The sequence below is a fragment of the Gadus macrocephalus genome, chromosome 22 (assembly GCF_031168955.1).
Source record: "Gadus macrocephalus chromosome 22, ASM3116895v1".
Taxonomy (NCBI): domain Eukaryota; kingdom Metazoa; phylum Chordata; class Actinopteri; order Gadiformes; family Gadidae; genus Gadus; species Gadus macrocephalus.
In genome coordinates, this window is record NC_082403.1 from 10,333,517 (window position 1) to 10,356,739 (window position 23,223).

At 49.2% G+C, this 23,223-nt stretch overlaps 1 protein-coding gene across 1 annotated transcript in view; it reads right to left on the reverse strand.

The window, feature by feature from the left end:
- The window catches only part of fhod3a (formin homology 2 domain containing 3a), a 55,246-nt gene that overhangs the window by 12,852 nt on the left and 19,171 nt on the right, over positions 1-23,223 (reverse strand). The window contains 16 exon segments of the mRNA XM_060042911.1: positions 532-726; positions 728-1,284; positions 2,101-2,448; positions 3,883-4,091; positions 7,547-7,597; positions 8,549-8,683; positions 10,240-10,827; positions 11,069-11,218; positions 12,918-12,944; positions 13,216-13,445; positions 14,504-14,647; positions 14,940-15,034; positions 15,659-15,770; positions 16,727-16,821; positions 17,978-18,083; positions 18,675-18,742. Coding sequence (XP_059898894.1) covers positions 532-726; positions 728-1,284; positions 2,101-2,448; positions 3,883-4,091; positions 7,547-7,597; positions 8,549-8,683; positions 10,240-10,827; positions 11,069-11,218; positions 12,918-12,944; positions 13,216-13,445; positions 14,504-14,647; positions 14,940-15,034; positions 15,659-15,770; positions 16,727-16,821; positions 17,978-18,083; positions 18,675-18,742 — 3,110 coding nt within the window.

Consider the following 23,223-nt stretch of genomic DNA (forward strand, 5'->3'; position numbering starts at 1 on the left):
GCAGCACTATAGAGCTATAAGCAGCACTATAGAACTATAAGCAGCACTATAGAGCTATAAGCAGCACTATAGAACTATAAGCAGCACTATAGAGCTATAAGCAGCACTATAGAACTATAAGCAGTACTATAGAGCTATAAGCAGCACTATAGAGCTATAAGCAGCACTATAGAGCTATAAGCAGCACTATAGAACTATAAGCAGTACTATAGAGCTATAAGCAACACTATAGAACTATAAGCAGCACTATAGAGCTATAAGCAGCACTATAGAGCTATAAGCAGCACTATAGAGCTATAAGCAGCACTATAGAACTATAAGCAGCACTATAGAGCTATAAGCAGCACTATAGAACTATAAGCAGCACTATAGAGCTATAAGCAGCACTATAGAGCTATAAACAGCACTATAGAGCTATAAACAGCACTATAGAGCTAGAAGCAGCACTATAGAGCTATAAGCAGCACTATAGAGCTATAAGCAGCACTATAGGACTATAAGCAGCACTAGGAAGCATCCCAAAGGGCCCACCTCGCTCCAGAACAGGCGGATGGTCTTCTTCTTCTTGCTGAAGAGCGGGGGCTCGGTGGGGGGGGCCGAGGGCGTGTTGAAGGCAGGGGGCGGGGGGGGCCTCATCATGCCCATCATGGGCGGTGGGGGAGGGGGGCAGCCGGCCATCCCCAGCATGGGCGGCGGCGGGGGGAAGCGCGGGGGCATCAGGGAGGGCAGCGGGGGGCGGCGGCGGCGGCCGGTCGCTGAAGCCCTGCCGCAGCCCGGCGTCCAGGACGTCCCGGTCGTCCGTCTCCGTGAGGTCGGTGAAGTCGAAGTCGTCGCCGATGCGCAGCTCCCGTGGGCTGGCCAGCAGCTGGTCCCAGATGGTCTCCGACTCCTTCTTGGGGGGCGGCGGCGGCGGCGGCGGGGGGGGCTCCTCCGGGGCGGGCGTGGAGGAGGAGGAGGAGGAGGAGTGGGGGTCCGGGAGCGGCTGGAGCGGCGAGCCCAGGTCCTTGACCAGGTCCCCGAAGCGCTCGGCGAAGGCGCGCACGGTCCCCCCGCGAAGCTCGGGGCCTTCGGGGTCCTGGGGGGTCTGGGCGTCGCCCGGCTCGGCGGCGTCCGTCGTCGCGGCGACAGCCTCGCCCCCTTTCTCCTGCTGCTTCTCCTCCTCCTCCTCCTCCCCCTCCTCTTCGTCGGAGGGCTTCTTGCTCTGGGAGTACAGCATGTCCAGCATGAAGAGCTTGCTGTTGAGCAGCTTGCTGCACGGCTCGCTCACCTCCGCCTCGATACACCCTGAGAGAGAGAGGGGGAGAGAGAGAGAGAGAGAGAGAGAGAGAGAGAGAGAGAGAGAGAGAGAGAGAGAGAGAGAGAGAGAGAGAGAGAGAGCGGGAGAGAGAGAGGGAGACAGCGGGAGAGAGAGTCAACAAGAGGGAGAGGGAGAGAGAGAGGTTCAATCATTTGATTAAATGAGTGTCGAGCAGGAGGTGTTGTTCACGCATCATATTGAGAGTGATCTGCCTGATGTTATTGCAAACCATTTCCCCTACTTAAACTTTCTTCCAAGACCCTCCAACCCACATCAGAAGGGGAAAACAGGTCTCAAGGTATGTGTGTGTGCACATGCGTGCATGTGTGTGTGGAAATCTCAGGTAGTTTAACGCCTGATTTAGTCTCCCTCATTCCCGAACCTTGTTTGCTTAAATTAAAAACATGACCTGCCCTCGACCTTAACTCATTTGGCCCCAACTACAGTAGCCTGCTTCAGTCGATAAATATATGTAGGTGTGTGTGTGTGCGTGTGTTTGTGAAATGTGTGTTTGTAAGTCTGTGTGATTATTTTTGTTTTGATGTACAGGTACGTGTTTTGTAATATGTTTGCATGTTTTTTAATGTATGTATGAGTTTGTGTGTATGCTTGTGTGTGCGCGTGTATGTTTGTGTGTGAGCTTGCGTGTGTTTGCTAGTGTGATTGTATGCGCGTGTGTGTGACTGCATGTAGGTGCGGATGTGCGCGTGTATGTGTGTGAGTTTGTGCGTGTGCGCTCCTGTGTTTGTGGCACTGTGTGTGATTGTGTGTGTGTGCGTGCGTGTGAGGTGTGAGGCTCCTACCATTCTTGCTGTTGGCTCTCTCCTCCCGCTCCTCCCTCTCCAGGGTGCTGCTGGCCGAGGAGATACTGGAGGCCGAGCAGTTGTCCTTCTCGTTCACCTCCTCATTCTGACGCTCCTTGTCACTCAGGATACCGCTGTCCTCCTCCTCTGCCGCCTCCCCCCCTCTCTCCTTCTCTTCTTCCTTCCCTCCCCCCTCCTCCTCCTCCTCCCTCTTCTCCTCTCCAAGCGTTTTCTCTTCCGACGCCTTTTCCCGTTCCTCCTTCTCCTTCTTTTGCTCCTCTTCCTCCACCTCCTCTTCCTCTTGTCCTGTGCCGGCCACCGTCTCCTTCTCCTCCGTGTCTGCGTCCCCTGTCGCACACAGGAGCAGAGGAGAAGGGATTCTAATGTGTATGAGCGGGTTCAGCGGTAACCTATACACACACCTCTATGTGTGTGGGTACTTCTTACATGTAGATAGTTGAAGGTGAACATATACACAGATCTAGCAGAAATGTTGGGTTCTTGTTATTGTTTTCACTTGAAAACCTGCTCCTGTCTGTTTATTTTCATATTTTCATATGAAGTCCCCATAAATGATCCATGATAGATCTGGGTAGCTTGATAAGCGCTATTTGAAGTCGTGGTTATCAATCTAGCAAATGTTTGAAACCATTGTAGATACTTCTAGCTTGTGGAGCCCTATAAGGCCCCTCTGTTCACATAGCATGCAAGGGAGACCCCTAAACCCCTTTACCTTATCAACACACACTTTGTACACATGAGTCCAGAAATAGCTCCGCCTCCGAGCTAACGTAAACAATATGGCGGACACACAAAGGAGGGGGTTGTCCTGGGCGAGGATATGAGCAGGAAACGAGGAATTAAGTTCCTGTTTATGTCAACTCAATACCTACGAATGCACTCTGACATGCTTGCGCACACACACATACACACACACAGGAACTTCTAGGTACAGTCTGTGCAGTGATGCGGGCGAGGTTAGAATAACAAGCGCTTCTGTGGCCCTCAAACAGTGGTGTGTTTGATCTACAGTTACTAATGGCTCATGACGACACAATCTCCCAGCAAAACAAGACCATGCTCTTACACGAGATGTTGCACTGCTTTTTTCCTCTTTCTTTCCACCTTCACAAAAGGGCCTTTTCCCAGAGTTTGCCAACATCACCCTCCCTGCCCATAGTCTGCAAAGTTTTAGTTTAATCTCTCTGTCCCCTTCCCTTCATGTCTCTATCCATCCTTTGATTCCTTCACTGTCTTTTTAACCACCCTACTGCTTTCCCATCCTCTTTCGACAGGCGACAAACTGATACAATTACAATTTTAAGAGCGATTGCTGCCGGGTCCCTTGTTTTCTGGGGGGGGAGTAGGTAAGGGAATTGAACAGGCAACCTTCTGGTTTCAATTCTAACCTCCTGTGAACACTAGCCACTGGCAAACAAAGGTTACGGAATGTAAGGACGGGGGGGACACACACCCCAGGTCTTGAGGGACCGTTTAAAATGTTTGACCCCACTCTTAAGACTATACTGAGAATAATATAACACATAATATATTAATAAAACAACTGATAGCTACAATATGCAGGGGACACCTCCAGAAATAGAGCATCTTTCATAGTGTGCATTCAAATATGTATATCGATATATAAGTCAGAATAACACATTGATTCTTGACGTGTTACCACTAGCATCCACAGAAGCTAAATCCATACCACTCCATTCACGGAAGGCAAAAGGTTCCCCTCACAACGGGTTCAGAGGTCAGCAGGTCAGCTAGTCCTACCTGTGCTGCCGCAAGGGTCGTCGGGGGTCTCGCTCTCGGGATCCACCTCCTCTTCCTCCTCCTGGGAGGTGAAGGAGCAAGGACTGCTCCGGGACGAGGAGGGCCAGGACTGGCAGGCGGGGTCGGGGTTCAGGTCGGGGCGAGCCCTGGACACACGCGTGCGGTCCCTCTCGTACTCCTCTGCGGCCACACGCTCCACGTTCTTATACCTGGGAGGGGCGAGAGAGAGACAGAGAGCAAGAGAGAGAGACAGAGAGCGAGAGAGAGCGAGAGCGAGAGCGAGAGCGAGAGCGAGAGCGAGAGCGAGAGCGAGAGAGAGAGAGAGAGCGAGAGAGCGAGAGAGCGAGAGAGAGAGAGAGAGAGAGCGAGAGAGAGAGAGACAGAGAGCGAGAGAGAGAGTGAAAGAGGTGGGGAGGTGGGAGTAGGGGGTGGGGACGTGAGTGAAGGTAAAATCCTCTCTGGTCCTCTCGCTCCCTGCAGAGGAAGCACACGCTCCTATAAGCCCAGGGCTTTACTGCAGGGCTGGAGCCACGCAACGAGATAGAGGGACGGAGAGAGAGGGAGCGGAAGAGGCAGATGGAGAGCGAGAGGAGGCTGAGGAGGATGACAAAGGACCAGAGAAGAAAGGAGACAGAGGGGAGGAATGCTCGAGACGGCAGTGAAGCAACACCGAGTTCGGCCGCCGTGAGGCCAAACATGAGATGCAAATCAAAGTAAACCTGTTCAAGATGTGGCTCCGTTCTCCTCCTCCTCCTCCTCCTCCTCCTCCTCCTCCTCCTCCTCCTCCTGTCTCTGTCACCCTCTCTCTCTCTCTCTCTTCCTTCCGCAATGTTTTTTCTCCGTGTTCTTCTTCTTCTTCTTCTTCTTGCTGTTTCCCAAACCTCACTGGCAAAGCTGCTTGCCAGAACTGGCACAACACACCTACGCACTCACTGCTCTCTCACTATTCTCTAACTACTCTCTCCCTCCCTCTCTGATAGCTCCCTCCCTCTCCTAGCATCTAATGAATTTGTGCAGCTACTGTTTTGAATTAATTTATTTAAAAAAAACGGAGTTTGTTTGTGAAAGATAAACAGGGAGACAGAGAAAGACACAGAGTTGTGTGTGTATGCTGTAATCCATGGTGTGTGTGTGTGTGTGTGTGTGTGTGTGTGTGTGTGTGTGTGTGTGTGTGTGTGTGTGTGTGTGTGTGTGTGTGCGTGTGTTTGTGTGTGTGTGTGTGTGTGTGTCCAGTGTGTGTGAGTTTGTGTGTGTGTGTAGGTGTGTGAGTGTGCGTGCGTGTGTGTGTCTAATATGAATGCATGGCTGTTGCTATGTGAGCTAAATATGAACTAGGGAAAGATAATAACATAGATCTTTATATTCTGCATCAGTTGACAATTTAGGGTTAAGGATGACAACCCTTGCAATATTTCCCCGACACATGAGCTGAAACGTCTTATTTCACACATCCTCACTCAATGTCCCTGAATTAGTCTATAGATGCGTGAAGCGCACGGCGTCTGAGGGCTCTCGCCTCAAAGCAACCCCTTGTTGTTCCTTGTTGTTTGATCGCTTCCTGCATTTTGATTCAAATATATATCCTCATCTCTGCCCCTATTTCATGTAAGGGCGCCCCGTTCTCAAGGCGGTATGTTACCTAAGGTTAGTGGGTGGTGACGTAAAGGGCATCCTGTTCCCCACCTCAACCCCATAGATCTACTGAGGGGGGAAGTCAAGGAAACACTTTTACTGTCACTTCCACACCGACTGGGAATCACAAACAAACTAAATATACATCAGGGACTGCAGTGTGAACTCTTCCGCTATAAGGGAACATTTCTGTTTTGCCTCCATCCATCTACCCTCCTTCCCTCTCAGTCCCCGGTTCTCCAAGCTTGTCCTAGTGTTATTATGGTCTATAAAAATAACCCCCCCCCAAAAAAAAACAGTGCTGAGCCTGTGTCCTAGACTTCTATACAGGGATTAGTGAGGATTAAGTAAGATTAAATGAATTCATGCATTTTCCACAAACTGAACTTTTCCGAACCAAATAGATAATTTGTTCAAGTGGTTCGTCCCGCTGTACATGTTGAACATGGCGTTCCCGGGTAGCTTCACTGGTAAGAGCATGGCAGTGGGGGATGGGGTTCGAGTCCCACTGTGGCCACCCATGCTAAGAATTCACTAATGGCATTGTAAAACACTTTGGTCAGCACATGGAATGGTTTTAATGATGCACCCTTGAATCTTAGGTATGACATAACAATAGCTATATTGTCGACTGTGATCAGGCACTGGCCTGTTTTTAGTCCCCAAAACCAAAATGGCTGCTGTGGGGGGCCAGAGGGTTCAGTGCCGTGACCAAACTCTGGAATTCTCTCCCAAAAAATCTGTGTGATTCCACTGTCTTCAAAGCCTTTTTTAAAAAATCCTTCTTTGACTTAAGACGAACAATACTTAGTCCTCACCCCTCGGTTTCACTGTCCTGTGTGTTATGTGTGTACTTTTGTACGTCATGCTTGCATATACCTTTATGTTATGTTATATACTTTGTACGTAAAGCATCCTCAAATTTACGGAAGGAACATAAAATAAAGTTATTATAATTTGCATCATTATTATCAATAGAATAAGTTGCTGGTGGGTGCTGACTTCCTTCCCTATCATTCTCTCTTCACTGTATCTTGCGGTGATTGCAGAAGGTGTACAAGACACAATGGTTGGTAAACCCACAGTACAAGGCTGGCTTGGCTGGCACAACAGAAGATCACAGCAACACCGAGAAACAGCCAGTGAACTACACAACTGATTCAATAAAATGGAGAGCATGTGGAAACAGAAATATGTCCATGATTCGTGGATAAGCTTGAGTGGCTAAATCCGAACCTCAGACACCCACTGGAGTGAATCCCCCAGTTCCTGTGATTCCCTTCTGCACACAGACTAACGTCTATCAGAGCTTTTTGTTCATTTCATGTGTACAAACATTGCTTTGCAAGTGAATCTCTTTATGTTTGATTGTGTAAGTGTACTTGAGCGTGTGTCAGTGTGTGTGTGTGTGTGTGTGTGTGTGTGTGTGTGAGAGTAGCGATAGAGTAGGCATGCCTGCCTGCATGCATGTCCATGAGTGAGTGAGCGCGTGCACAGTATGTATCAGTGTGTGTGTGAGTGCGTGTGCTTGCATGCATGTGTGCGTCCATGCATGCTTAAGTGAGTGTGTGCATGCCATGTGTCAATGTGTGTGGTGTGTGTGTGTGTGTGTGTGTGTGTGTGTGTGTGTGTGTGTGTGTGTGTGTGTGTGTGTGTGTGTGTGTGTGTGTGTGTGTGTGTGTGTAAATAGCCTGACAAATCTCGCCGGATGATTTTCTCACAGCTTCTCTGCCAACACAATCAGGCCATTGGCAGCGGGAGCCACTTAAAATACAGTTTGTTGTGAAAGAGCCGAAACAGACGGACAGACAAAGCAAAGACATTCTCCACACTTTCCAAGGCCCTCTGGCAACACAGAAATAGGCAATTTTTTAACCTGAAAACAATTACGCCATTATCGAACTTCCCCGACCACAGGCCAAAGTATATCCCCCCGGAGATTAACTCTGTGTGTGTGTGTGTGTGTGTGTGTCCTTCTGTTTTGTGTGTCTGTGTGTGTGTGTTTGTGTGTTCTGAGCATGCACACACTCACCTCTCCTCCCGTGCATGGCGAGCCTCCTCCATTTTATCCACATAGTCCCGACTGTGAGGGACACACATTTTGGGTTTGAGTCGAAGCTTCACACACATGCACAACATGTCATGTGAATGATAAAGTCATCCTGACACATTCACTAACAGGGACCTTTCGTACAGAGGGTCTTGAAGACATCATGAAACTAACATTAACTTTTCGGTGCTGTAATGCTCTTTTTCTGCCTTTCATCTCTTTCTTTTTACCATCTATCATCTATTTACCAAACCATGCTTCATCATTTATCACACTACAAAAGCCAAAAAGAATAAAATGAACATAACAATACAAGTTAATAACAGATGATGTTTTTTCAACGACTCAATCCAACCAATCTTCCCTCTCAATCCCCCTCAGGTCTACAACATGCTAGCACACAGCCGCTTAGCTTGTTTTGTTGAGACAATGGAATTAAATTCCAAAGGATCATCTCTCATTTCCACCTACATTTGCTTTCCAGTGGTAGCAAGGAATAAACCACGATGAGGTGTCCCATTTTTTTCTTTGTCGGTGGTAAGCGAGCATTACCACCTTCGTTGCATATTGTTTTATCACAGTTAAATATGATATTAGTGACTTTCTGTAACTTTTTTTTATCAACTTTAATCTGCTGAAACTTGAATGTATTTTGGCTGTGATGTGAGCACATTGTTTTTGAACTGTTACCACAACTCTCAACACAATGTCAAGAGATAATTGTTTTGGAATAATGTCGATGCCCTCTATGCATTGGGCTGCAGAGATATATACATCAGTTAGCTGCTAGCCCAGCTAGCGCCGGCACGCAAGGTCTCATACTCCACTTTGCACCTCTAACGGTGTTTATCGCCACAGAGGCGTCCCGTCTGACCTCAGGCAGGAGGATAACGAAGTAGTGCGAGCACTCTAACCTCCTGTCAATCACCTGAAGGTACCGCCCCCCCCCTACGCCTTGAAGATGAAACAAAGAGCACCACAGACCTGTGCTTGTTCCTCTCCTCCCTCTCGATCCGCAGCAGACGCTCCTCTCTCTCCACACGGCGGCGCTCTCGCTCGGCCGCCAGTGACTCCTGATGCTGCCTGTAGGAGGAAGACAGCAGACCCCCCAGAGCAGGCCTGGAGGGGGGAGAGAGAGAGGGGGGAGAGAGATATATGGAGAGCGGTAGAGCGAGTGAGAGGTGAAGAGAGAGAGAGAGAAAAATATATGGAGAGAGAGAGAGAGAGAGAGAGAGAGAGAGAGAGAGAGAGAGAGAGAGAGAGAGAGAGAGAGAGAGAGAGAGAGAGAGAGAGAGAGAGAGAGAGAGATGTAAAGGGGGAAAGATGGAGAGAGGGATGTAGATAGAGAGCAATAGAGAGAAAGACAGAGACAGAGTAAGAGGTAGATGAAAAGTGGGGTGAAACAGAAGGAGAGCCAGAGACAGAGGGACAAAGATTACTGTTAGTGTCGTGTTTATTGAGATGGGAGTCAATGTTGAAGACCCGCTGACTGAGTAGTTTAGGGGATTTCTGATGGGCTCTCTCTTGCAAAGAGCAAGAGAGAGCATAAGGGAAGAGAGGGGTGGGGGTTAAAAGGTGGCGTAAGCAGAGAGCGTTAGGCGGCAGGAGACCTCTGATGGAAGACCCCTGGACCGCTGTTTAGCATTTTCTCGCAGAAGGGGGGATTCTGGGAAATGCCTTTTTAAAGATCCCCTCGCTGAACCAGTTATGGCACGTTGTGGGTCTGACGCTGTTTGTTTGACTCAGCAGGGTTCAATTGGGTTCATGTTCCTGATCGAGGCATCTCTGGATACCACCAATGGCCCCACACACAGTATAATGTGAATGTGAGCCTTAACCTGTATGTCAATTATGGCACCCATTGCACTCCTGACCGTCCCTGGAAGAAGGGATCCCCTACTATGCGTTTCTTCTCAAGATTTCTTCCTTGCTAATTTCGAGGGAGTTTTTTTCTTGCCCTTGATGGGGCTTGGGTAAAGGGGGCTGTCATAAATAATCGGCCTGTTAAGCCCTTTGAGACTGTAATGGTGATTAAGGGCTATACAAATAAAATTGAATTGAATTGAATTAACACTGCACGCAATAAAAACAATCATACTCAGATGACATCCCAGCATGCTGATGATCAGTAAATGGTGTTCTTCAAACAAAGCACTGAGAAAACCTCCCAAACCCATTGTCAGAGGATCGCTGATTGCTAGTTCGCTCCAGTGAGACACAAAGAAAAACCATGTCAAAAATCAGCAAGTGAAGATGCAGAGGGGAACACGTGAAGGTTATTCGGGTGGAGGGTGAAAAGGTTTCTGTGGAAAGAAAAAGGAAAAAGCACAAAGGGATTGTGCAGAAGAGGGCTGAAAGGGATAAAGTGATAAAGTGACAGTGCCAAGACATAAGTGCAGGACGTGAGGACTGGAAGAAGGAAGTGCAGTGACGATGACGGGAGGTACCGTAAGATTCAGAACAAGACGCTGTGCAGGAGCGTGGAAGGAGAAAGAGTTAGAGACCGAGCCCAAAGGTGAGGGAAGAGAGTGCCGATTTGGTGCCCGAAAGTCAGGTGGGTGGGGGTAGGAGGTAGGGGGAGACGAGAAGGAACAAGAGGGAGCAGAAGATCATGATCCACTTTTCCGTTAGTCGAAGCCCAACGGAGCCACCCTTCTGGCCCTCGTTTCTCTGACCTTGGAGACGTGGGCCCAGGGGCCTCCTCTTCCGGGGCCCCGCTCTGAGCCGCTCTGGTGGTGTGGCCCGCTGCGGGCCCCGGCCCTGAGACGGGGCCGGCTGGGGGCGAGGGCTGGGGGGCCGGCGAGTCCTGGTCCAGGTCGTAGGAGAAGAGGTGGAAGGGCGAGTGGGGCAGGTAGGGCAGCCGGTCGGGCGAGGGGTGCGAGGTGCCCCGCGGCGGAGGGCTGGCCTCCTTGGAGGCCGGGACGGTCACCACCGTCCTCCTGCGGGCCAGCAGCGAGGCCAGGAGCGAGGGCTGGGGCGCCGGGACGCAGGGGTCGGGGCTCACGACCGGAGCCTGGCGGCCGCCGGAGACTGGAGAGCGAGACTGGACCACACATGGCGGCGTTGGCGGTGGTGGTAGGGGAGAAGGTGCTGGGAGGAGAGCAGGGGGAGTTTGCCGGCTCCTCCTCTCTTTCTCCCCCTCCTCCTCCTGCTCCTTGTCCTTGTCCTTGTGCCTGTCCTGCCTCCAGGAGGACACGGTGATGGACTGCAGGGTGGTTCGGATGATGGGGGAGGTGAACGTTCGAGCCAGGCTGGGGGAGGAGCTAGAGAGGTGGATGGAGACAGGGTGGATGAGAGGTGGATGAAGGTTAACTATTGGATGGGTTGAGATGATGCTTATGATGACGATTACACATCCATCCATTAATGTCAGACAACAGATGGATCGCCACAAATGGCTGTTTACACATACACAAGAAGGACAGTGAAAAGTGGATTCCCTGCTTGACCCGTTTCAGAGCCACCACCATAGAATGTCACCCAAAATAAATTGTCCAGCTATACCTGGAGCCAGTCACACTAGAGAGCCTATCAGCACCCGCTTCCTCCTCAGCTTCATCATCATCATCATCACCACCGTCAGACTCTGACTCCGTCACCGGGGTCTCCGCCTCTTGCTCTGGCTTTTCCTCTTCCTCCTCAAATACCTCATCTCTGCGTGTGTGTGGTGGGAGGGTGGGGAAATGTTGATGAACAGATGGAAGAAGGACAGGGGAACCCACTAAGAACGGGTGATTTGAGGGGAGAATAAGAGGTGAGAGACAATATCATGCAATGCGAAACACAAGAGATATAATGGATGATTGATAAGGTCACTATGCTGACCTTAGAGCAGATGAGGCTGAGAACTACTCACTACCATGTGATGTGATCAGAGTCCCGTGACGTAGCAATCTGAACGCAATCTTCTACCATGTTTGACTATTTCGAGAATACTAAACATCATTCATTAGTAGGGATATTTAGTACTGCCGTATGTGTTGTCGATTGGCACTGCCAAAGACCTATGGGCCAATTCATTTATCGATTTACTTTCACTAATTATTTTATGATCTAATTTCTGAATCTAAAGCAATATCTGTGAAAAGCTAGAAAGCCATCTACTGTATATCTAGGTCCTGAAATGTTTTCCTGATTCTGAAACGGTTGCAGTGAAGAAGACAAAATGATATGAAAAATGAATTGGATCTATTATCCATTGACAGTTAAAAAATACATGCAACAGTATACACCAAAATAAAAGTAACAAACAAGGCAAACAGACAAACAGAAAGACAGATGGAAAACAAATAACAGAAAAAAAGAATGAATGAGCTTTTTGTACAAAGTCTACAGGTCATGCTTCTAGTGGAGGATGTGGTTAGTTTACAAGCAGGCATCACGCAGAAGAAGAACAGGAGAGATGGGTTGAGGTGGAAGCGGAGGGAGGGGTGGGAAGGCTGATCTGACACCAGCACACGGCTCTGCCAGTCCTCATAGATGGCCGTGACCAGGTGCCCTGGGCAGATTGTGGATCAGCTCTCTGCATCCAGACGTTCTCTCTCCAGTGAAACCAGATGAATCCAGACTTGCTTCTGGGGCCCTAGCACGCTGCCAGGTGGTGTTACACAACACAAGGGCAGTGGCGTGTGTCTGTGTGTGTCTGTGTGTGTGTGGGATAGGTGGGTGGCATATTATGGCTTTGTCTCACACACACACAGTGGTCAAGTGTTTGTTGTGTTTGTTGTGTGTGTTTGTGTTTGTGTGTGTCTGTGTTTGTGTGCATGTCTGTGTGTGTGTGTGTGTGTGTGGCTCATGTGCTTTGTGTAAAGATCGGGTAAATACGGAACAGGATGTATTTACCGGACGAAACCTGAACCTGTCGCCATCGTTTAGGAGTGCATTCAAACCCTTCTCCAGACACATCTCCTCCTCCGTAACAACACACACACATGGCAGTGGACACACACAAACACACACACACATACACCACAATATAAGCCAGAGTTGACCTGCGAGTTAACCACGTTTACCTGAGGGTTAACAAAGTCTACCTCTGCTCTCCATGAAACCACCCCCAACGTTTAGGTTCCGTCCAAGCTGCCCACAACAAGTTAGTTTGATGCTACGCACGCTAGGTCGTTAGCGTCACAAAAAGGAATTGAATTAAACTTGTGTGCCTGCTTAGTGCATTGAGGACGTCACAGCTGGGTCGGTAAGAGGGGAGCAGTGTTCGTTGAAGTCATTTGTTTTTAAGGGGAAGCACACTTGAAACGTTGTGTTAAAAAAAAGTGGACAGGATGAACTGCCATCGTAGTAAGTAACAAGGCAGCAGACCACAGACGGGTTTACTCTGTGTGACCTCTGAACTTACATGGCTGGGAGGCCACCTGACAGAGCCCTGGGAGCAGAGGAGTTCAGGGTAAAAGGTCAGGAGGGACATTGTGTGACAGACACAATGTCACACCTGTTGCTCCTCAAGTTTCTTCTTTGAGATTTTGAACCGTGCAAAAGGAATAATAACAGCCATTTTGATCCTGACTCAGAATCCTCAACAGACAGAACTTCAAGCCACTCCGTTTCACACTCATTCCCTCGTTCGTCTTTTCACACTTCCTGTGTCGACCTCTATCGCTTCCTGTCCCTCTTGCCCCCCCGCCGCGCCTTCTCACCTCTCGCTCGCGTCCCGCGTTCCACCGAAGGGACGGCCGCCTGCTCGATGCGGGGAGGCGGGGCTAAGAGGAGAGGCGTGGCCCGACCTCCCCAGCGAGGCCCTGCGGCTCCGCCTCCTCTCCAGGCCACACTTCTTGTCCCCGCCCTCGATGCTGGTCCGGCGCCGGTCCTTGCGTCCCGTTGGCGGTGGCAGGCCGCCGTCGTCTCCGTCCTCGTGACGCAGCGTCGCCTGAGGGGACGGAGAGGGAGCACACGCTGAAGAGACTAGGGCTGCAACTAACGATTATTTTAATAATCGATTAATCTGTCGATTATTTTTTCGATTAATCGATGAATCGGATAAATAAAAGAAACATTTTGAATTGCCGCATCTTTATTCAAAAACTGAACATTACTTCAAATTCACAGTGCAGACTGCAAAAACACCAGGTTATTGCTCCAACGTCCCGGAACTATTACAAATAATATTAAATATTATATTATTATATTAATATTACAGTGAAGGTACAACACTTTTATGTAGGCCTACAGTCCAGTTTTAAGATATGACCAAAATACAAGCTGTGGTCGCTCACACTAAAGCTCGCTGTGGGCGTGCATGAACTATGAACCATGAACCAACCTGTCGGCGGCTGGCTGTAAACAGTGCTGCGCCTATGAGTAACTTATTAATCGCGCGACACAACGAATCGACGACCAAATTCGTTGCCAACGCATTTAGTAATCGATTTTATCGATTTGTTGTTGCAGCCCTAGAAGAGACCACGCAGAAGTGTGTGTGTGTGTGTGTCTGTGTGTTTGAGTGTGTGTGTCCTTGTGTAAATACATGAGGGAGTGTGTGTGGGTGTTTGGGTGTGTGTGTGTTGGGCAGCAGGTTCATACTGCAGTTATGTTTTTGTGTGTTGGTATGTGTGTGTTGGTATGCGTGCGGGTGCGTGTGTCTGCTTTTGCGTCCGTTTCTCTGCATGAATGTGTTTGCGCGTGTGTGTGTGTGTGTGTGTGCGTGTGTGTGTGTATGAACGAGGGAGTGGTCATGGGCATGTCTGTGCATGGATATGTTGCACAGGATGTGTATATGGCACAAGTGTACTTGTTCGCCGTGCATATGTGTTTCTGTGTTTAGCACGATATCAGAGTGTGTCTGTATGTGTGTGTGTGTTTCTGTGTGTGTGTGTGTGTGTGTGTGTGTGTGTGTGTGTGTGTGTGTGTGTGTGTGTGTGTGTGTGTGTGTGTGTGTGTGTGTGTGTGTGTGTGTGTGAGTTGGTCGTCCCGGCGGTGCCCCCAGACCTCGTAGATGTTGAGCTGCTCCACCAGGTCCAGGTCGGTGCCCCTCCGCCCCAGGTGCCTCTGGGACACCGTGTCCATGCCCTGCTCCTCCAGAGCATCCACCATGTCGTAGAACGAGTCCTGGTCGGGCAGCGCTGCCAGCGTCTGGGACAGAGGAGAGAGGGAGGGAGGGGGCAGGGGGAGGGAGAGGGAGAGGGAGAGGGAGAGGGAGAGGGAGAGGGAGAGGGAGAAAGAAAGAAAGAAAGAAAGAAAGAAAGAAAGAAAGAAAGAAAGAAAGAAAGAAAGAAAGAAAGAAAGAAAGAAAGAAAGAAAGAAAGAAAGAAAGAAAGAGAGAGAGAGATAAGGGTTGTGATGGTATTAGTGAATGCCTGTCCATACATGGTTATGTGTTTCCAATGGGAATGAATGGCATCCGGTCAGCTGTGTTTGAATATACCTTGTTGATGAGGGTCATGGCGTAGACCAGCAGCTCTGTGTCCACGCCGTCCTTCTCATCCAGGATCTCCATGGTGCTGGCCCACGCTTTACAACCTGGAGGGTCACAACGTCTTCATCAGGGGACGGGACAAACGACTGCGGTCCAACATAAGACCCTGTCGGTCCGTCCAGATATATCTTACTTGTGTTTCTTACTCGTGTTTCCGTATATTTAATCGACGTCAATCCATTCATTGTCCCATCCACCCACGCATCGCTCTGTCTATGCTTTCATTCAGGCATTCATCCATTCTTCAAGCCAATCATCGAACAGCGCTGCGAATAGATGGACCATTTTTCTGTCTGTCGCCGCACCATTCAACCGACGTATATTTACTCGACTAGTTTTTTTTATTTATTATGTTTATTTATTTTTTTATTTTTTTCCACAATGTCTTGTTTTTTTAAACGATTTATGATGACTATATGCTCTGTAAGTTGACCTTGGGTGTCTTGAAAGGCGCCTCTAAATTAAATGTATTATTATTTATTATTATTAGTTTCGGTCTATGCTGGTGCACGGCCGAACCTGAATTGGAACTGACCCCTAATCCATGTGATGAGCTACAACAGTGTGTCCCCTACTGGGTAGAGGGCCTGTGGAGTGGGGGGGAGGGAGCTCCACCCTTGTGGGCGTGGCCCCGACCCCGACCCCGACCCCGTGCCGCTGGGCTGTACCTCGGTCCCCGGACACGGTGGTGACGGCCTGGAGGAGCAGCGGGGTGTTGGACTCGGAGTACTCTACGAACACCAGCAGCAGCTTCAGCGCCGTCTTCACCACCAGCCGGAACTACACACACACACACACACACACACACACACACACACACACACACACACACACACATATTACATATATTATAGAAGACTATTTGCTATGGAGGTTTCTAAGACAGGTATAATGACAGCTTCTACCCTGTGTGTGAATGTAAGTGTGTGTGTGTTTGGGGGGGGGGGGTGTGCGGGTATGTTTGGATGTGCGCATTAGTGTGTGTGTGTGTTTGAGGACATGATGGAACAGTGAAAGAAGATGCCAGATTATTTATAGTCTGGGGCAAAATGAAAACAGGAGTGTGTGCTCTTTTAAAACAATACCGCAACTACAAGGAAACACGGCACCCTGGGGTCACGATACGCAACCAAACCAGCAGCAGATGTGTGAGAGTGTGTGTGAGTGTGTGAGTGTGTTTCTGTTGAGTGTGTGTGTGAGAGATAAAACAGTTTGAATAGGTTTGAGACTGCCAAATACAGTTCTACAGACCCAGTAGACAACCAGCGTTTGTGTGTGTGTGTCTCTCTGTGTGTGTGTGTGTGTGTGTGTGTGTGTGTGTGTGTGTGTGTGTGTGTGTGTGTGTGTGTGTGTGTGTGTGTGTGTGTGTGTGAATATGTACCTGGGTTCAAGCCTGTATGTTTGTGTGTGTGTGAGTGTGTGTTTCAGTGTGAATATGTACCTGGGTTCAAGCATGTATGTATGTATGTATGTATGTATGTATGTATGTGTGTGTGTGTGTGTGTGTGTGTGTGTGTGTGTGTGTGTGTGTGTGTGTGTGTGTGTGTGTGTGTGTGTGTGTGTGTGTGTGTGTGTGTGTGTGTGTGTGTGTGTGTGTGTGTGTGTGTGTGTGTGTGTGTTATCATGTCTCCACGCTTCTCGTTTATAGTGTTAAACCCGTTCAAATTGGGGCAACCATTAGCAAAGTGGAACCAGGCTTTTAGGAGGTGGGTGGGGGAGGGGGCTGTGGTCCATACCTTGGAGCCGATGAGAGAGTAGAGCCACTGGATAGTCTCGGCGTGGGCGATAACCCCGTTCATACCGTCCACATACAGCATTATCTGGCCCATTGCTGGGGAGGGTGGAGAGAGAGAGAGAGAGAGAGAGAGAGAGAGAGAGAGAGAGAGAAACAGAAACAGAGAATGAAAACATTCTGATTAACTCCTCATCAGTTAAATGTACATATACATTGAGGGCATTTAGCACACTGACGCAGAGTTGATATTGTCAGGCCCGATAGAATCAACCTTTGCTGCAGACAGCCATCAGGGTACTCTATTTTTGATGTTGTTATTATCTGCATCCTATAATAATGTGTTTTGATTCATCCCCTAGGGATCAAAAAAACAGATTCAAACGTAAAACAATGCGACATCAAACCGACAGGAACACAGAAAACCTATATGGAACTAATCCTGTGTGGAAACAATGCATAGCACCAGGTCACACAACAAAGGCCACATGAGGAGGGCTCGGGTACCAGGGGGAGGGTCAGGGTACCAGGTGGAGGGTTAGGGTACCAGGGGGAGGGTTAGGGTACCAGGTGGAGGGTCAGGGTACCAGGGGGAGGGTTAGGGTACCAGGTGGAGGGCTAGGGTACCAGGGGGAGGGCTAGGGTACCAGGTGGAGGGTTAGGGTACCAGGTGGAGGGTTAGGGTACCAGGGGGAGGGTTAGGGTACCAGGTGGAGGGTTAGGGTACCAGGTGGAGGGTTAGGGTACCAGGTGGAGGGTTAGGGTACCAGGTGGAGGGTTAGGGTACCAGGTGGAGGGCTAGGGTACCAGGTGGAGGGTTAGGGTACCAGGTGGAGGGTTAGGGTACCAGGGGGAGGGTTAGGGTACCAGGTGGAGGGCTAGGGTACCAGGTGGAGGGTTAGGGTACCAGGTGGAGGGCTAGGGTACCAGGTGGAGGGCTAGGGTACCAGGTGGAGGGTTAGGGTACCAGGTAGAGGGCTAGGGTACCAGTTGGAAGGTTAGGGTACCAGGTGGAGGGCTAGGGTACCAGGTGGAGGGCTAGGGTACCAGGGGTAGGGCTAGGGTACCAGGGGGAGGGGTGATAACATCACCGCTGGAAGTGTCAGGTTGCAATGTTTTGTTGGATCGCAGTGTGTGTGTGTGTGTGTGTGTGTGTGTGTGTGTGTGTGTGTGTGTGTGTGTGTGTGTGTGTGTGTGTGTGTGTGTGTGTGTGTGTGTGTGTGTGTGTGTGTGTGTGGGTGCGTGCGGGGCATACCTCTCAGTATGTAGTTCTGGTAGTTCTGGTCGGCCTCCGCCCCGACCTTGATGAGGCAGGTGAGGCCCTCAGCCATCACAAACTCATGGACCAGGTCCTTGTCATCCTGGTTCAGAGAAAGAGAGAGTGAGAAAGAGAGAGTGAGAGCGAGAGTGAGAGTGAGAGTGAGAGTGAGAGTGAGAGAGAGAGAGAGAGGGACAGAGACAGAGACAGAGACAGAGAGATCAGAAGCCCAAATGAAATTATAAGTGATTTAAAATGTAACAATGAGGCGGGATATCTTAAATAGATCTAAGACGGCACAGCAGAGGGTTGTCTCGCGTGTTGGCACACACTTACTTTTTTACGATAATACCCAGACGCATTTTTTATTTTATTCAAATCCATGCAGAGTTGTGTTTCGTATTTATATACTTGGCAATTTACCATCAAAAGAATCCTTGTATTTGCCAACTCTCATGGGCAATAAAGTTCTTTCTGGTTCTGATATAATTGTCCTGTTTGTCTGTCCGCATTCTACCAAGTCACCAGCAGGTGGGGTCAGCGGTGTCAGGAGCGAGTCGCTCTGCCGCAAGATTTTTGCTGACTCCTCAGCCAGGATCCCCGCTGCTGGGCTCCACATGAAGTGACATGAACACCCCGTCTATCAGCATCAACACACTGCCATATGCAGATGACATCCACAGTGTGATGTTACCTGAAATATCTGCTTCAGGGAGAACAGCGCCCTTCTCAAGTCGCGTCCGTTGGAGTTATATAGCTTTTCTGTAGTAAAAAACAGAAAGGATATGGTCATTAGTGGGTATATTTATGTATAGGTGTGTATGCATCATCAACACAAGTTGTGTCTTGAGCATACAGTATCTCATATGGCCCCAGCTCACACACACTCAGACACACACACATGCCCCCCCCCACACACACACACACACCCACAGACACACCCACAAACACACACACACACACACACGCACACACACACACACACACAGACGGTGGCAGAAACATGTGACTAATGACCTTATCAACAAACGATTGAATTCACTCCTCAAAGCGTCCAGGTACAATACCTGCCAACGCCTTGAGTAAGTACTCAAACATTTACATCCGACAATCACACGCACAATTACTTCTTCCATTATCCTTAAGTGCTCGACAAATACCCGTGTTGATGGATTTAATACTGACATTAAATCAACAGATAAGAGCAGAAGAATGACTGTATGCACCCGGGGAAAAGACGCCTAACAACTCGCTTTGTCTTCTCAAACCTAGAAACGTGTTTGATTCCGTCAGTAGGAAGGTACGAGCAATACCTTATGTGCCGGGGACACAAGAAAAGAAACAAAAAGCTCCGGCACTTTCTTTATCCTCTTCTTTATTTTCTATCACAACATTCCAACTGACAGAACCAATCTCGTCTCACCGCTGGGGCGAGAGTTGATTGGTTCCGTCGGTTGGTAAGAGAAGGTCCTGGAAGGCAGATGAAAGGGCTTCAATCACCTGCAGTGCACTTTTCAACGTGTGTACCTCCCTGCAGCTTGTGCATGGCATCACACACACACACACACACACACACACACACACACACACACACACACACACACACACACACACACACACACACACACACACACACACACACACACACACACACACACACACACACACACACACACGCTGTGCTGAAAACCGCGTTGGCGGTGGCGGCGATTAGTGCCTTGACGGAATGTTAATGAGCGGGAGGGTGAGGTATTCAGGTCACGACACGGAAACACGTTGAGATGAAGAGCTGTAGGTCCGATGGGCACGCCCCCCTCTCCCTTCCTCCCCCTCCTCTCTCTCTCTCAACTCCAAGGTGATAACCCAGTACCATAACTGAAGACTCTATGTGTGTGCACGATTTTTGTCCGGCATCTGTGTTTTCCTGCACTGTTTTATGATGTGCACAACACGTCCACGATCATCTGCACGGTTTGGAACATGCACATGCTAAACACAGCCATGTACAGCCGGACGAAATGCATTATTTCGTGGCAAATATGTGGTGTGGGGGGGGGGGGGGGACCGTTTCGAATGTGTATTTTGTGTTCTTTGCATGTGTTGATAGTCTCTCAGTGCATCACAGTGGTCTACAGCACAGAGGAAGGGAGCGACCCCAAAGGTTGGCCCCTCGCTTGGGCCCCCGATGGGGGGGCGACCGCCAGCCTGATCTGTCCCGCTTTTTGGAGCTTAGCTGAGATATCCACTGTCCTGGAAGCTAATGCTAAAGACAGGGTCACAATGGTGCATCGCGGTTCCATGCTGGTTCTGCTAGGACTCAAAAAGAGTGAGAGAAGAGCATGGAAGAAGAGAGTGAGAACTGAGAAGTGAGAAGAAGAGAGTGAGAAGAAGAGAGTGAGAAGAAGAGAGTGAGATATGACAGTTGAAGAAGAGAGTGACACAAAAGAGAGAGTGAGAGAGAGAAGAGGCTAATAAGAGAGAAGAAGAGAGGGAGAGAGGCGAGGATGGGTAGAAGGGTGAGACATGAGCGTTAAAGAAGAGAGTGAGACAGAAGAGTGAGATAAGAGTTAGAGAGGAGAGAAGAAGAGAGTGGGAGACGAGTGAGAGAAGAGAAGAGAGTCATAGAAGAGCGTGAGGCAGAAGAGAGTGGGAGTATAATGTTAAAGCAGAGAAGGACGAGGAGGGCGACCACAGAGTGAAGGCCACCATCTCTTAACAAAAGAGACGGGGCCAATTGGTGGTGGCCAGACACAAACCCTAAAGTGAGAAGATTGGTGCACACTTAAAGACTGGCCGAAAGGCTATTAACTTCCCTTTTGCAAAAGTGACACACTCTTCATCTGCAGTAGAACGACCATCTGATTCTAAAGCACTGCTAAGGTAGATATTTGACCTTGTGCAGTGAAATGATTCCCTCACAGTCAGCCTGGTACTGTGAGGGATTTCGGATGCGCAGAACCTGCGTGTTCACAGCCTGTCGTGATGAACATAGGAACACATGGGTCCACTTCAGCAGAGGGGGAGAGTAGTTCGACATTATTAGAAAAATTACTGCACAGAAATATCTCAAAGATATCCCGTGGAGAGAGTGGGCCGCTTAAAAGGGCGATAGTGGGGTGAATTGTCAGGGAAGTACTTCAGTGGACCAAAGGGGGGGGGGGGGGAGTGAAAGCATCCTCGACCTCATGAACACCCACTATAGGTCACCTTCCCCAGGGGCCCTGATCAATGTCCAATCCAATCACCCACAGTTCCTGTCGTGTTCCGGAAGGTCCGTCGGGAACACCAGCTTAATATCAATAATGGTGTCCGATGAGAGGAACAAGTGGTCGTTGGGCAGGCCAGACATCGTCGTGTTACAAAAATAAAATCCAGACTGCAGTCAGCAGACAGAGATAGAAAGAGAGATGGCGAGGGAGCTATAGTGCAAAGGAGCAAGAGACAAAGGAGAGAAAGGGAAAGGGCGAGAGTGTGTGTGTGTGTGTGTGTGCGTGTGTGCGTGTGTGTGTCTGTTTGAATGTGCGCGTGTGCATGTGTGTGTTTGTGTGGCAGCAATCCTCGGAGAGACATCAAACAGCAAAGCACACGTGTCCTTCCCTACAACCAATCCTGCGAAATTGGCCTTCAATTACTCCGGGAATTGCAAGTGACTGCTTAGCAACATACGCAACAGCTTTCCTGGTCTGACTTGGCTCAAGAGCACATCAACAGCACCAGATAACCCGAGAGGTGTTTGGCTCGCGGCCGCAACAGCCGTGAAGTAGAGCTCAATAAATGGCTGATGAGCTAAGCAGGCCAGCATTTGGCCTTGTCACGGCCACGAACCTTTGATGTTAATGCAAAACACCACAACCGTTTGTAGCGCTGTCGCCAGACAGACACGCAGACGGAGGCCGGTGTCTGTTGTGAATCTGTTCATTCCCCCTCAACTGACCTGTACATTAATGCGCGCGAGCGAAAGTGTCAGCTGATAACCGAGCTGCGTTGGGGCCCGATGGTATACATTGTATTTAGTCCACAGTATTGATACATTGACCGCGCCATGCCATGTCAATCGACAAAATCAGGGTGGGTGGGGTGGCGGCGAGGGAGGGAACTTGCAGACAGAGCACTGATGTGGAAGGGAGAGATAGGTTGTTTGTATGATACGTACAGCATACACACATACAAACAAAGTCACAGAGAAGTGTGCCAGATTTTGAATTCAAACAACCAAAGAAACATCGCTCATAGCTGACGGAAGGCGTTGCTGTTGCTAACCAAGCAATTATACTCAAATTATGGCTCTTACATCTTACCTACAGCACCTTTAAGGCAAACAACTTGTTTTAATCCATCAATAGAAATGGATGTTTGCGGATCATGAATTGACAATTCATAATTAATAAGTGAGTAGTAATCCTCCTCCTACATAATGGATTATGTAGGAGTCTGACAAATCCACAAAACTGCACCAGCAAAGTCGCATCAATGTTATTCAGTGGTAGCACAAATAGAGTTTGAAGAATTTAAATAATCAATGACCTGTGTTTTCCTTTCGGCCCCAAATTGCCCCAGCTGTCTCCGAGAGGCAGGCCTGGCAAGCCCACTCACCACAGGACTTCAACCATCAAATCAATCTAACAAATCTCTCTTAACTTTGACCTTTTGGGGGCTGGGGGCTGTCAATTGCATGGAGGGGAAAAACAGTCATTTTACAATTAATTAACGGTCCATTTTTTCCCCTCTGTATGGGCATGGAAAAACAACACAACGCTTTAACTCGTTAACCCGGTCGGTCCGAAGAAGAATGGACCAAGCAGTACAAGAGGAAAGGTATGTGGCTGATAGACAAGAGGGGTGTACGATGGAGGGCCTTCCGCCTTCTCCATGGCCCTATGGGTTTTAATGTGGCAAGAACCACTGGAAGACTGCCTGGGCCCTATGTGTCTGTTTCTGTGTGTGTGTGTGTGTGTGTGTGTGTGTGTGTGTGTGTGTGTGTGTGTGTGTGTGTGTGCTTGTGTGTGTGTGTGTGTGTGTGCGTGTTGTGTCTGTGCATGTGTGTGTCTGTGTGTCTGTGTGTCCGTGTGTGTCTGTGTGCATGTGCATGTGTTCACAGACCAGAGAGGCACAGTCTGGTCAAGGAGAGGCAGCCGTTCATTTATAGCTCAGACTTTTTTTTACTGTTCTGTTTTGGAGGAACAAAACCATTCCTGCTGCCATGACCTCAAATGAACCCAAACTCTCAGAGGAAGGCTCCTGAT